General features: G+C 41.1%; 1 protein-coding gene across 1 annotated transcript; it reads left to right on the top strand.

The window, feature by feature from the left end:
* The first annotated feature begins 972 nt into the window (after window positions 1-972).
* cacng7b (calcium channel, voltage-dependent, gamma subunit 7b) lies at window positions 973-12,770 on the top strand. The gene is made up of 6 exons (XM_058648414.1): window positions 973-1,221; window positions 5,179-5,374; window positions 5,623-5,709; window positions 6,807-6,947; window positions 9,036-9,181; window positions 10,927-12,770. Exons 2-6 carry the CDS (start codon window positions 5,179-5,181, stop codon window positions 11,374-11,376), a joined length of 1,020 nt encoding a protein of 339 aa, XP_058504397.1. The 5' UTR covers window positions 973-1,221; the 3' UTR covers window positions 11,377-12,770.
* The last annotated feature ends 2,218 nt before the right edge of the window (window positions 12,771-14,988 follow it).

Raw genomic sequence — 14,988 nt, 5'->3', positions numbered from 1 at the left:
TTACTAAAAATATAGGATTCCTCCACCAGCCGGCTAAAAATAGAGCAAGGGACACGAACCACAGGAGACAAAGAAGGAGGGGACACGGAGAGGAAGAGGAGGAGAGACAGATAAGAGGCAGCGGGGAGGTCATTAAGCTGTGATATTTTATTGCAGTTCAACAGTATTTAATGCTGGGTTAAATGAAAGTGTTTGACCAGTCTTTTGGATGATCTACAGCTTCTGTAGAGGACAATAAGGAGAGTGTAGAGGATAATAAGCACCATAAATCAGTAGGTTTGCTCTCAAGTTTGAAACATACATTCCAAATCCAACTTGTGCCCACTTGTCTCCTCATCCCAGCCTGCGTCTCCTCTGACATTTATTAGCTCAATAAAACAAATGAAATGGTAGAATAACACTTTTATCTGTATTTTTGTTTGTAATTCTACTTTTAATCTTGTTAATCTTAGCTCAGAGAGGACTTGGCATGTCTCATGCAGCTTTATTCTGGACATGTCCTCAGAAAGACATCTCCATCAGACCAGTGAACAGTAACCGTCAGTTTACTTTGTGAATCTCACTTTATCTTCATCCATCTTTTAATGTGACATCTGTTCTACTGTTTATTTATTCCCGTCGTGTTTGTGCTTGTAAATTTCAGATTTGTGTGTGGATGAATACTTTATGAATTGTCAATTTCTTCACTGAGTGATTGTTTGCAGATCAGGCTTGCTCTTTTAGAATGTGGGCGACGACGACGCATATTTCGATTTGATTATTTTCAATTGAATTGAATATATCTAACAAATAAAGTTAGACGGGAGGAATAAAAAAATGGTAATAAACCCAATAAAACAAGTAAAGGTTGGTAAAAGGGGAGGGAACTACACACACACACACACACACACACAAGCACACACCCTCTCTCTCTGTGTGTGTGTGTGTGTGTGTGTGCTCCTGCTACAGTAAGTCTCTGTTGTAGCCAAAGTAGCTCGCTGATCAGATCCACCGCAGTGCCTGGGACATAAAGAGTGATAGAGAGAGTGAGGGATTTAGAGGATGGGTAAGGGGGCTTAAAGGTAAACACACAGAGGAGGGGGCGAGAGGGAGAGAGAGGGAGAGAGAGAGAGAGAGAGGTATAGGGTGGGAGGAACAGAGAGAAAGCCCAAAAATCTACCAAGCCTCCCTAGTGTGAGGTTTCTTCGTCTACTGCCGTGTGCGCACGACTCTCGTGGCAGGGTGAGTGTTTTTCTCTTACAGTATCTCCTTATCTGTGTGTGTGTGTGTGTGTGTGTGTGTTTTATTTGCCATAAATGCAGCGACGCCTTTCAGTGTGATTTAGTCGCTGTAAATGTCTGTGTTTGTGATGACAGCTGAGTAAAAACGAGCAGGATTCAAAACGTGTCCTCGTGTCGTGTTTGCGTAAAGACCAGTGCGCACCTAGATAGAGAGAGGGAGAGAGAGAGGGAGAGAGGGAGAGAGAAAACCCAGCTCGCCCCTCGCATACATGTACACAGGCGATTTTAATTCCATCTAAATTCTATGTGTGAGTCGTTCACATGTTCCCTGCTCTGTTTATCATCTCCAAACTCCGCGCGCGTGTGTGTGTGTGTGTGTGTGCGCGCGCGCGCGCGCGCGTGAGTGAGTGAGTGACAGCGGGGGTGAAAGAAGAGGGTGGGGGGTTGTCCTAACTAATCCGATAAGCACATCACTGTTTCATTCATTCACTCCTATTTACATACATGGCAATAACAGGGAACAGTGAGGATGTTCATGCATCTCCTTTGCTCCGTGAAAAAGCTGCCACTTTAATTAGACCGCGTGTGTGTGTGCGTGTGTAATGTGGGCAAAAACCCACCCACTGAGTCACGATTTCTCTTTTTCGGTTAGTTCTGGAGTCACAGTTCCTTAATTTTCTCAGATCCTGAGACGCTGCATAGTGGAGGTTGGGTTAGTTTAGCGCAAGTGAGTGCGCGTCCCCGTGGTGCGCGTGCACGTTGTTATGGGTACTCTCTTTCCATTTTTTGGGCCAAGGTCTTTTCTCTTCTCTGTGTAGAATCTGCTCCATGTGTTCACGCTGCTTCCTTTGCCAAACACTTCACCCATTCATCCTCCTCTGTCTCTGTCGTCTTTCTGCTGCTGCTGCTGCTGTGTGTGTGTGTGTGTGTGTTTGTGTTTGGATGTTTTCTCCACATCCTCTCCTCTTAACCGTCACTCCCTATTTCTTCTGGTGTCTCTCCGTCCTGGAAGAGTGCGAGGTGATGTCAGTCTGTGGAGAGAATTAAACCTTTGTCCCTCTGGTGGCTCCTATCTTACCAATTGAATTGGCTCATTACTTTCTGGGTGAGGGAGCTGAGGGGCCTCTATCTCACAGCACTAAAATAGGAATGTTATCACAAATCTAACAGGGAACCTGATATTCTTTTTCACTTACAAGTCACTACAAATGCCATTTTTACAAAAGCTGCAATGCCTCTGTGGATCATTATTATCATTATTATTGTTATTGTTCCAAAACATGGTTAGAATGGAGGTGAACTTGGTTTTCCTTGACAGTAAAGCAGCAGCATGTGTTTCATCTGTCAGCTGGGTCAGAGATGAGGGAGCTGTCCGTGGTGCTGAACCAGTTCAGAGGAGCCACTCGGGCACATCCACTCATTTTTGCAGTGTTGCAACTGCAATTGATTTCACACTTATCCCTGACCACTTTGGCACATGTTCCAACTGCTGGAAGGTGTGATTATTTATCCCAGAATCCCACTGCCCTCTGCTCACTGGTCATCTCTTCTGTCCCCTCCTGTGTCTTTGGTTATGTGTCACACAAGCTCAAACTCGGTAACTTCTGGCCTCTCACATCTGTCCCTTCCCTTCTTGACCAACCCTCCCAAGTTACGGCGGCAGCAGCCACAGCAGTCGTTGGGCTTGCTGCCGAGCGAGTTGAAGCCGCTGAAATTAGAGACGATGAAAGGATGAAATATTGATGGAACTGGTGTGAAATGAAGGAATTCATGCTTTAACAGAACTTATTTGTCACACCTGCATGACATTTTGCCTACACAAGATCAAATAATTAATTGTCGCATAAACTCGTCATAGAACATCAAGTCATTGAACTCGATTGACAACAAGCGGACACAAAAGTCTGCAGTAGTTCTGCCTGATGAGTTAGTTCATTAGTAAAATTCCATAACGGTTACATGTCTGTGATCTGTAACTTTCTTAAATGTGGCTAATTTTACACAGTTGTTTCCACTCACATCTATTAGACACAGCTCCTACTTTACTCCATCTTCTTTCTGCCTCTGAAAGCCCTGATTGGACCAAACTTAACAAATATGATTTATCTGGTGTGTGTCTGACTATGCTGCCTCTTACAGTTCAGGCTGAATCATTTCCTTGTTATATATTGTGCTTCTACTGTGATAGTTTAAAATGAGTGCGTATTAAACGAGTGTATATGTACTTTGTTGCTAAGCAGGCGCATTTATCATCATTTTCCCGTGGACATAACTGTATTCTTCTATGTTCCATTCAATTTCAAGTGACTTTAATGTACTCAATGGATGGACGTGCAACATCTATAAGATACAATGTGAAAGTCACAGCGTGCATATAATGAAAATGAGATCTGCAGCCACTGACAGATGCCATCAAGTCATTACGGTCAGAGCTCCAGCATAAAAAGTCAAAGGTGCTATAGTTTTATATCATGTAGTGACTATAGAGCTATGGCAAATGTACAAATATTGACATGAAACATGGTGAAAAACACGAGGTAATACACAATATTAAGTAAAAAGCACAAGACTGCGCACGGGAGAGCCATCAAATTCACATACAGATGAAAATAAGTGGGGGAAAAATGAGATAAAACAACAGATCAGTTACGTTACATTAGTGATCCCCCACTGTAACACATGATGCTCTGTATAACTCAACCAAATGAGGGTGATTACAGTAAATACCAGTGCCACTCTGGGATTCATTTACTCCCCCCCTTTACTTATCTGACAAGTCATTTGTCAACAAAAGTGCAAATTAAGCAGAGACTACAGGCTAAACAATCACACACACACACACACACACGTTTTTATATAGTTATGAGGACCATCATAGACATTATATAGTCCCTCGTTCCCTTAACCTTTTTTCTGTCTGACACTGATGCAATAATACAATCTTGAGTATCTACTGATACCACTATCAGTCAAACACAGTATTTTTACCCTCATAAACAAATAAAGTATAAAAACACAATCCTCTCGTTCACCTCCCAGTCACATAACAGTGGTCGTGCACATTGGCATTTACTGGATACGTACAGTGAGCAGACTGCATTGGACTTTACTTTGTCTTTTTTTTTTTCAGATCCACTCCAGTTATTTGCCAAGTGTCAGTGTGACACAGACGCTGATAATTGAGTTTACTCATCCTTCATCTCATCTACACTTACCCTAACCTTTACCTTCTTCCAACCCATACACTAAAGCAAGTCTTAACCCCCCGAAAAAGGCCTTTTTGAAGGTGTGAGTACTGGCTAACATATCCTCAAACTGAGGCTTTTGAGCCAAACGTTTGTTCTCTCAACCAGTGAAACACATGAATGAATATTACACATATTCATGTGTATATATACATGTATATATATATATATATAGAGAGAGAGAGAGAGAGACTCACAAATTCATATAGACAACATGCTCAAAAGATCTGCAGTGAAGTCTTTCTCAGTCAACCAGAACTAAGTCACAGAAAGACCGTGTGTGTGTGAGTCATAAACGACCTCTCCTTCCCCTCCTGCTCTCTCTCTCTCTCTCTGTATGTGAGTGTGTGTGTGTGTGTGTGTATTAATGTGTCTTCATTTTTTTATTTTTTTTATTCTTTGCTTATAACTTCAGTGGTTTACCATGAAGTCATCATCTGTTGCACTGGCTCCTCTCTGACCTTTCACAGGATTGGTTGTTGGTGGACGTGTCATTAACTCCTCTTTGGCAAATAATGAGACAAGACAGAAAGAGCCAGTAGCTGTTTGCATGAGTGTACATCACACATCTCTGTCAGGGATTTGCTGCACACGATGACCTCCCCTCCGCGACCTCTTCCAAACTTATACCTTAATGTGAATCTCTGCAGATTGCATGTGCACTTCACCTCTCTTCCTCTAACCCCCTCTGGCTGCCTCGATTTGCCCTGCAGATGAGTTCGTGCAGCAGCCGCGCTTTGACCATCCTGTCCACAGTGTTTGGAGCCTGTGGGCTTCTCTTGGTGGGGGTGGCCGTGTCCACAGACTACTGGCTGATCATGGTGGAGGGCATTATCCTCCAGCAGAACCAGAGCATGGAGGTGAAGATGGCGCTGCATTCAGGCCTCTGGAGAGTTTGCTTTGTGGCTGGTAGGAATAAACATTTGACAGTTCAAATATTAAAAGACCGGATGTGTAAATATTCTGTACGGAGGAGACAAAGAAGTAGAGTGGAGCAGCAGAGTCGATCGGAACTATAGCGTGCAATCATACTTGTCACAATATGTTATTGTTACCTGTGAGAAGGACTGCAGAGACCTCCATGTTTTGTGTTTTTTTTTTTCTCTTCATGCATCACTGACGCTAAGTGACATTTCTGTGCGTGTGTTTCCTCACAGGGTCAGAAAATGGCAGATGTGTTGCATCGGAGTATTTCGCTGAACCCGACACAGAGATCACCACTGAAAACACAGCAAACATCCTCAGTGAGTAAATCCTCCATCAACCCGAGGATATCACACATCATCCGCTGCAGAATCGCCCTGCTGATTGATTATGGACACCAAAGTATGGGAGTTATTTTAGAGGAAAGCTGCAACTTTGCTTTGATTGATGAGCAACAGAAAATTCATTTTAAACTTTGCATACCTCATCAAGTCTCCAGTCATTTCCTTTTTAAATAATGCTAAAATCCTATGTTGAGTTATGCAGGCGGCTTTTCTAGTGGCAGGAGTTGCTGCTTTTCTCTGTTTTATATCATCTTCATCATCCACATTTTAAACATGTAGGAGCATAGACATTAAGAATAAGAATATGTCATTGTATTTATAATGTTGTTTTGTTTTAGTTTCCCTGAAATCATTACACGGGAGATAGAGAAGCCTGGACCTTCCACCATCACATTGAAACGGTTCATTTAGATGTGTAAATATTGCGTATATCTTAAATATATTTAATTTCACATTGGTATGACAAGGTCTTGAAAAATGTTTAAAAAAAACTAAAAACTAAATAACCTCAAAAAGTGATAGACTATATCATATCTTTCATTTTATCATCGTTTTAAACAGTAGAGTGTTGAGCTGAATCTTGAAGTCTACATAATTACAATAAAATATTGAAGAAAAAAAAGAATGAAAGCTGAAAACATAGACGTTTGTTTACATTGCCTGACAGTGACATTGCACTTTATAATTATGTTTATATTCTATACTTTAAATTCTTTAAAATACTTTTAAAGAACACTTGGTTTTCTGCTGAGGGAAAACAAATGAAATACTGTGCACGATCAAAGACTTTGTTATTGTCGTTTTTCATTATGCACTTCCATAAATGAGGAAACAAAATTCTGTTTCTCTCAAAAAACATGAAAGAAACATTTCATTTGATAAATAGCAGTCAAATAAAATGAGAGGAATAGCAATGCCATAGCCCTGTATTTGAGGGTTAATTACAAAAATGTGTTATTAGTAGATTATAATTATGAATGCCCTCAGTCATCATCATTCACCTTCCCTGCAGTTTGTTTATAGGACACATTCCATCCGCTCTGAGTAACGCTGTGACCTTTCTGTCCCCACAGAAATGGTGCGTACAGCCACACCCTTCCCGATGGTGTCGCTGCTCTTTGTCTTCACGGCCTTCGTCATCAGTAACATCGGACACATCCAGCCTCAGCGCACCATCCTGGCCTTTGTGTCCGGCATCTTCTTCATCCTCTCAGGTGGGACTCATTAGTCATGTCCCGCTGTCACCACTCGCTGACTCCGTGACGGATCACCACAGGCTGTGACACCTGCAGAGAGGGAGTTTTCTTGTTAGTTTGTTTTTTAATTTGCACGACTCTGAAATAATCTGTCGTTACAAAACATTTTGATTTTATGTGGAAAAACACTCAACCCAGATTAGTTGATGATCAAAATAGTTGACTACTAATTGATCAACAATTGATTAACTATTTGTTACAGCCCGGCTCTTAGGCTGCGACAAAGTCATGGGTGAGAAGACGACGTCTAGTGCAAAGAGTAACAAAGTTTATTTACAAAATAAGAAAATAACAGTGTCAGTAATCAGTCAGTGTGTGGATGTGTGAGTGCATGGATGCATAAAGCAAAACTAAACACATAACAGCCACGCCGAGGCACACATGGATGTTGTGTGCGAGCTGGTGGTGAAAGAGAGGGTTTTTATTCTACATGGATCCAGGTCTAGCTCATCACCTCAAGATGACTCCGCCTCCCTGAGCCTGAAAAAGAAAAGGAGTCCTACTCTGAAATGAAATGAACCAATACATGTAAAAAAGAAAATGACCTTTAAGCAATAGGAACAGGTTTATTCCTTGATATTAGGATGAATGTAATGACTGTGCTTGAACAGCAGGTGGCTGTAATGCTCCCATCTCTGGTGCTCTGTGTGAAGAGTAAAGCTAAACTACTAAACCAGAGAACTCATGTTCTGTGAAGTATGTTTCACTTATTAGACATATTAGACGCTTCAGCAGCAGCAGCAGCAACAGCAGCAGCATCAGCAGCAGCACAAGCATCAGCAGCAGCAGCAGCAGCGCTCAGAGGAGCTTCATGGCTCCACAGCTCTGATTTGCCACAGCAGTGACTTGCTGATAACGGCTGTAGGAGAATAATGAGTAAAAATGTTATGTAATGGAGCTTATGTAATGTTTATAACCTCTGCTGGAAGTGTCGCAGCAGTTCACTTTATGAAGTATTTTGATAATACCCCCACCACCACCACCACCACCACCACCACCCCCCGCCCCACAATTTTCTTGGCTTGTTTTCGATGCCTTCTCCCTGTCACAGTGTTTCCTTCCACTATTCACTGTGTTTATGGACTCTGTGGTGAATGTATCTATTCTGCTGGCACCACAGTGGTCTGATAAATATTGTAGTTGTGAGTCCTTGTGTTCTGGTTAACGTTACAGAATTGAGAGAAGCAGCATGAAGCCACAGATGTTCTGTCTTGGTTTGAGGCTGGTGTCTTTCTGTTTATCTCTTCCTCTTACAAACACGCCACACACATCTTGCATTTGCACTTTTTTTGGAGATGCGTCATTTATTTTATATGTATTCTCCCCCTTTCTCTTAAATTTCCATCATATGCTTTTGCAAATGCTTGCACATGCGTGTCGTTGGGTTTTCTTGTGTTAGATAAAGTATTCAGATAAAGATGTTGTCCTCTGCAGGACTGACAGCAGCATGGTTTCTGCATTTGCCGTGCTCGCCTGATGTTAAACTGTCAGTTAATTTAAAGGACATGACAGCAGGCGCACTTAAATATTCAAGCATAAAGCTAAAAATACTTACATTTGCTGCTTATAGCATGCAGCTTTCTTTGAATATTGATTCTTTGACATCAGCCATGTGCTGGATCTCGTGCATTTAACATTCATAAGGCAGCGCAGAGAGCATTCGAGTGTTCCTGGTTTTAATGTTGTATGTGTTGCTTCTGGGTGAAAAGCCAATTTAGATTTTCTGCGATTACACACATGCTGACATTTATGGCGCGCGCTGCAGCGTGTTATTCTGAAACTTTGTCAAGTATATTGTATCGCTTTGACCCGCATGTGTTCTGAAATATGTGGAGATAAAACTCTTTTCAGAGAAAAGAAATTGTGTTCTCTACTATTGTGCAGTGTAGCACCTACTAAAGCATTTTCTTTGTGAATTCTTCATATATAAAATAATGTGTTTTATATCCCATCTCTCTCTTAAATACTCTCCACGCTGGTGAAGTCGACTGAAGTGCTGTGTAACAGCCTCCTCACTCTCTCCCTCTGTTAATGTGCTTCGTGCAGGCCTGAGTCTGGTGGTGGGGCTGGTGCTCTACATCTCCAGTATTAATGATGAGGTGATGAATCGGCCCAGGGAGCCGGAGCACTTCTTCAACTACTACTACGGCTGGTCCTTCGCCTTTGCTGCCTCTTCCTTCTTACTCAAAGAGGTCAGTCAGGGCTGTGTCAAGAAATGTGTGGCTGTTTTTCACACACACACACACACACACACACACACACACACACACACACACACACACACAGGGGATATACTTTCATGACTACATGGCAATGGTGAATTTTCATGGTAGATTTTCCCTGCAGTTCAGCCTGCTGCGTGTGCAGGCAGGTAACCTGGTTAGATGTGAGGAATCAACGGTTATGATGCAAAACTGCAGGGTTTTTAGTGTCTGCCTGTCGGGGTCCTCACATGTGCATCCGCGCATGATGTCGTTTCATGCGAATACTCTGCTCATCTCCTCGCCTCCTTCTGCCTCTTCCCCATTATCACCGGTGTTGCTGCTCCTCATGTGGTGCAGTGGACACAAACATGAACTCCCCTCCTCCCTCCCTCTGTCCTCCTTCCACAATTGCTCTAAATGTGATTTTCCTGTCTTTGCCTTTTGTTTTAAATCTTTACAGATATAATATGTAGCTTCTCAGCATTATATTATCTAAACACAATCAGACAGAATATTCTATATTTTGTTGTGTAGCGTACTTACATAAGCCAAAGTATCTCTAAGACTATAAATCCATAATAATCTTACTTTTAAAGGTAACAGACACTTTATTTTGGTCGCCTTTTATTGACATTATCAGCTTTACCAATGTGTGTGTGTGTGTATGAAATGTGGGGAAGGAAATAATTTAGCCAGTGTGTTGTCTTTACATTTTGAGTATTTGTCACTTTGATCACAACCAGGAAGTAAGAATATACTGAATAGCCACAAGGGGGAGACTCGGCAGGTTAAAAAAAAAGAACTTTGACTGAAAATCAAACTTCTCACTTGATTTATAAAATCAAACAAACACTTTCCAAACATTTCTCCATTTCTAGTTACAGGTGATCTACAATAGAACATGATATCCATGTATGTATGGATGTAAATGATGTTTGCATTTACAACTGAAACATAACTGGGACGTTTTGGTCGACCCCTGAATACGACCCTTAGGTACGATTTTGGGTTTTAAGACAGGACTAGGCAGTAAGTTACAGACAACGACATTAAAAGAAAATTTGTCTAATGTGAGGTTTGAACTCATGTCAACCACACCAATATACTTTATGCTTTAACCACTAAACCATGACCACTTGAGGATATTACACCCAAGCTACCAGATTGTTATTTATTTATTACCACTAGTGGGCGCCTATTTTAAAGACGAACTTAAGGGTCGTAATTCCTGCATATGACGCGCCATAGTTCATTTTCATTGGACGACAGTCTCCATCAACATGGCGCTGGTCACATCACCAATTTCAAGGCTTCACATGTATTACGAGTTTAGATTCTTATGGGTAATCTCACAACCAACTGCCAGGATTCAATTCCCATGATCCTCTACTGCTTCACCAACGTCAAACTAGATTTACTGTTATTATTTTGATTGAGAGAGAGGCCCTTACTGGCTGGAAATACATCGTGTGCATTTAAATACAGACCATATATAAACGTGTCAGTATTGTTTGCCACTTTAGTTTAAATTTATTTAAACTGAAAACAACACAAGTGCTTGCATGCAGTCTTTACACCCTGTACATCATTTGGTCATTTTTCCCCAGCTCTTCATGTCTTCGAAGACTTATTGACTCTTGAAAATGAATGAATGTTTCTACACTTCTCTCTCCTTGTCGCCTCTTCTCTCTCCTCATCTCTCACTGATTTCTTTTTCTCACTCGCTGTCTCAGGGGGCCGGGGTGATGTCAGTCTATCTGTTCATGAAGCGTTATGCCGAGGAGGAGATGTATCGCCCCCACCCTGCTCTCTACCACCCCCGCCTGTCTGACAGCAGTGACTACAGCGGCCAGTTCCTCCACCCAGAATCCACCTGGCCCCCGCCAAAGCGAGGCCGCAGCACCTCCGAGGCCTCCAGTGACATCTCCATCCAGCTCAACCAGGCGCCGCCAGCTCCGACCAAAATCAGCCTTCAACCGGGAGGCCGCGGGAGCCCACCCTCTGGTTCCTCCTCTGCAGGCAGCTACCCAATGCCCCCTCAGTCTGTGGGTTACCCCTCCACACACACCCTGCCCAGGTCGCACCCCTCACATCCCCAAGGCCAAGCTTTCACCAGGCCCCCGTCACCTGTACCTCCTCCTCACTATCATGCACACATGCAAATGAGCGCCTCTCCCTGTTAGGAGGTTGTGGAGGTAAGGAGAAACCCTCACTCTTCATAATCACGTATACTGTACATTTAGATGTGGATGAGACTATTATACTGAGCATGGATTGCAGATTATGTAAGAAGAAACAGAGCGAGAGTTTTAAAACAAAAAAAATGGTTGAAACGGATGATTTTTATACATCACATGGATTATACAGAAACTGCAGTAGACATAGAGAAACACAAAAATATGAACATCTGGGAAAGAAACTGAGAAATTCACTTTTGTCCTAAAGGAAAGAGGCAAAAAATGTCCTGAGAAGACTTTAGAGGTTAGTTTGAGTGACAGAGAAGATACAGGGTGAAGCAGAGCGAGGCAGGGAGAGAGCGAGGAGCTGCAGGATAATACACACTGCTGCAACACTGCGGGAAATGTGTGTGCACTTGGAAATGTACAATGTAGAACACTGATCACCGAGACAGAGGATGCACATAGTTTTATACGTCAAAAAATATATTTAAAAAAAGAAATAAATGAAATATGTACCTTTTTATAAAGAGGTTAATGTGATAAAGTACAGTAATGTGCAAAGGTCTTAGGCCAACATTAGATTTGTTGTTTTAGTTTCAATGCTACGATGATCATACAGTATAATTATTTCTGAACACATCCAGAAAATACAGGAAACGTGTATGCCGTTTTAAACCAATAACAATTGTGTCAGATAAAAACTGCTTTTACAGTAAAGTATTTAGTGTGATCTACACTTTTCTTAAACACGGAGTCGAAACACTACAGTTTCCCACAGTCTTTAAAGTAAAGTCCATTCATAACTTGCAAGCTTTCATGAATTCTGCAACGTGTGCTCTTTTCTTTTTCTCTGAATCTCTTACATCATCAGTCCAGTTTAAAGTACTACTACTACTACAGTATATATATATATATATATATATATATATTAGAAGAGTCATTCTGAAATGAGAACACACTGTATGCGGACGTTTTTAAGAGGTGGAAGATATTCTGAAATATCACAAGGACAAATCAACTTTATGTTTTACGTATTTGTTTAATATATAATGTGTGTGTGGTTTTTTTTACCTTCTTGTACATAAACTGCACACGAGGACTTCCATAGAGCTTACATTAGTTATGTATGAAGCTTTGGCACAAGTCACATCAGGATAGTATGTGACTCATTCTGCTCAGCACACGATAAACCAATAACAGACACTCTGCCAGAGACGCCATCCATGCTGGACTGAAGAAGCAAGCGCTCCACACTGATACAGCAGTCTGCTGCCCTCCACTGGCCATTGTCCTGCACTGACTCTGGACCAGCCTTGGGTCTGGTTCATTTCTGACGCTGTTATCAATAATTGTGGCATTGAGTGTGTGTGTGTGTGTGTGTAACATGGTGGTTCAAAAATGTTTGTGTTTCTGGAGAAGTCTCATCGGAGGTAGAAGTTAAATTTGCACTTACAATACCACTGTTTGTGAAATGCAGGTCCTCTTACTTTTGACATCACTTAAACAAACAGGTGGTGACTCGTTTATTCTGACATCTTCGCTGGTGATTTGTGAGGAAAAGTACGCTTTGATGTAAATGTGTTATCTTGTGTTAAAAACGACAGCTACTGGTGATATTCATCAAGGGCTGACTTGATTGTTTTGTTGTTCACACATGCTCCACTATAAAGCACTTCATAAATATTTAAATGCACACCACAATGTTAGATACTGGTAGCCATCTTTATAGTGCAATCTGTAATCTGCTGGTGTAGAACTGAAAATGTCCTTTTATCATCATTTTATTGCAATTATTCCACATCAAAATGTGTTCTGCTCATAAATATAATTATAGCCGTAAACTAAAATCAGTAACTCTATTATAATTGTACAGAATCTGCTGTTATTTTTATGAATTTCTGTCTTTTCTGTAAAGACAAAGTGGCTCTTCCATGTATCTTTTTGTATTGTAGCAATTCCTTCAAACGCCACAAGGTAGCAGCCTTTAGCATGATGTTATAAATCCCCAACGCTTCAGCCAAAGAGCTCTTAAATGCTGTAGATTTCATGCTGCTCATACACTGTACAGATCAATTTAACTCCTGTAAAGACGGACCTGCATGTCAAACCAGTGGTATTTTAATTTAGAGTATTTATATTTAGTTTTTAAGGCACATCATGTGTAAAAAAGAAAAAAAAATCTCTGTAATGAGAATTAAACCACAGTGTCATTGTGTAATGGCTGGTTTTCATTATCACTGTGATGCTCCAGAGAGGGAAACACACGGACGCTGTATGGGATGGAAAATGTGAAGTACGTCCCTCTGAAATATCATCTTCATTTCTTGTTTTGTTTGTTTGTTTTTTCACGCTTTGTTGCATATATGCCATTGCACACATCCTTACTGAAGGGGAGTCCAGTGTAACTAGACTTCTGCTTTTGTTGCAGTTAGGGGGTTAAGTGCCTTGCTCAAGGACACATCAGCCACAGCTGTAAAAACAAAATACAAGTATTTCCCTTTCTTGACCTTCAGGTTAAAATTCCACCTCTAACCTTTAGACTACTGTTGACCTTTGTGACTGTGGACACTTAGCTGCATTTCTGCCCTTTTGATTTGTTCTCATATACATAACTGAGCTTTTTTATGTTGGTGTCTGTTTAACTGCAGCATTTTTGTTGTTGTTTTTTTCATCTCTGTACCTCTTTGTTTTTCCCTCTCAGCCCCCGAGCCTTTTTCTTTGCCTCTATGCGATTATATAAAAGGGTGTAGCTGTGCTTGATTCTGGAGAAAGCCTTGTTTTCTTGCACATAAACATCTTTGTAAAGAAAAAATAATGGAGGGAAACAATTGCTTTTTAGTGCTTCGGCGCCGTGAAATTGGGGAGGGTTAGGTTTCATGATTCAGCAGAAGTTGTAAAAAAAAATCACTGCTTTTTAAAGTGTTGACATCTGTCACTCACTTTTTCTCACGTTCCTCTGATATGAAATAATTAAACTTTTAAGATTCGACACGTCTGTGACCTCATTTTTGTTCAGATTTCTCTTTTCAAATCTGGAGTTTTGCTGTAAACACGTTTGCGTATGACGGTAGGATTGCCACAAATAATTTGGATGCTAGTTTTAGTTGTAAATTGTTATGATACATAGAGAGAGTCTTCTGACTGCACGCATGGAAATGCACTGGTTGTGTGTGAGTGGACACTCCACACTGCAGTGAACCAGTGGGTTTGAACCAGACTTCCTCTTCAGTCACGGTAAGCCTCGACAGCCAGAGGGCAAACATTGATCCCAGTTTTTATGAGTGTATGTAGTTTGTGCATGACTGCATTTGTTTGCATATTCATGAAGGTTCAAAATATTCTCTATCAAAACAACCTGGGAAGTACAACACAGTATTACAATGTTACAGTGAATTATATCTATTAAATTTGTATTTATACATTATATGGGTTTTTGTACGTTTGTTGTTGTTTTTATTTTTTTTTGGTCAAGGTCAAAATGAGAACGGCCATGTTGTGTACAAGACAAGCCGGTCTGTGGTTGGTGACGGAACAGAACATAAATTATATTAAACCTTTGAACGCCAATGTAAAGGATTCTTATGTTTGTTGATTTGTACAAACAACTGATATCAC

This window comes from Solea solea, chromosome 13 (genome assembly GCF_958295425.1).
Source record: "Solea solea chromosome 13, fSolSol10.1, whole genome shotgun sequence".
Taxonomy (NCBI): Eukaryota; Metazoa; Chordata; class Actinopteri; order Pleuronectiformes; family Soleidae; genus Solea; species Solea solea.
This window is presented reverse-complemented; position numbering and strand designations above follow the sequence as displayed.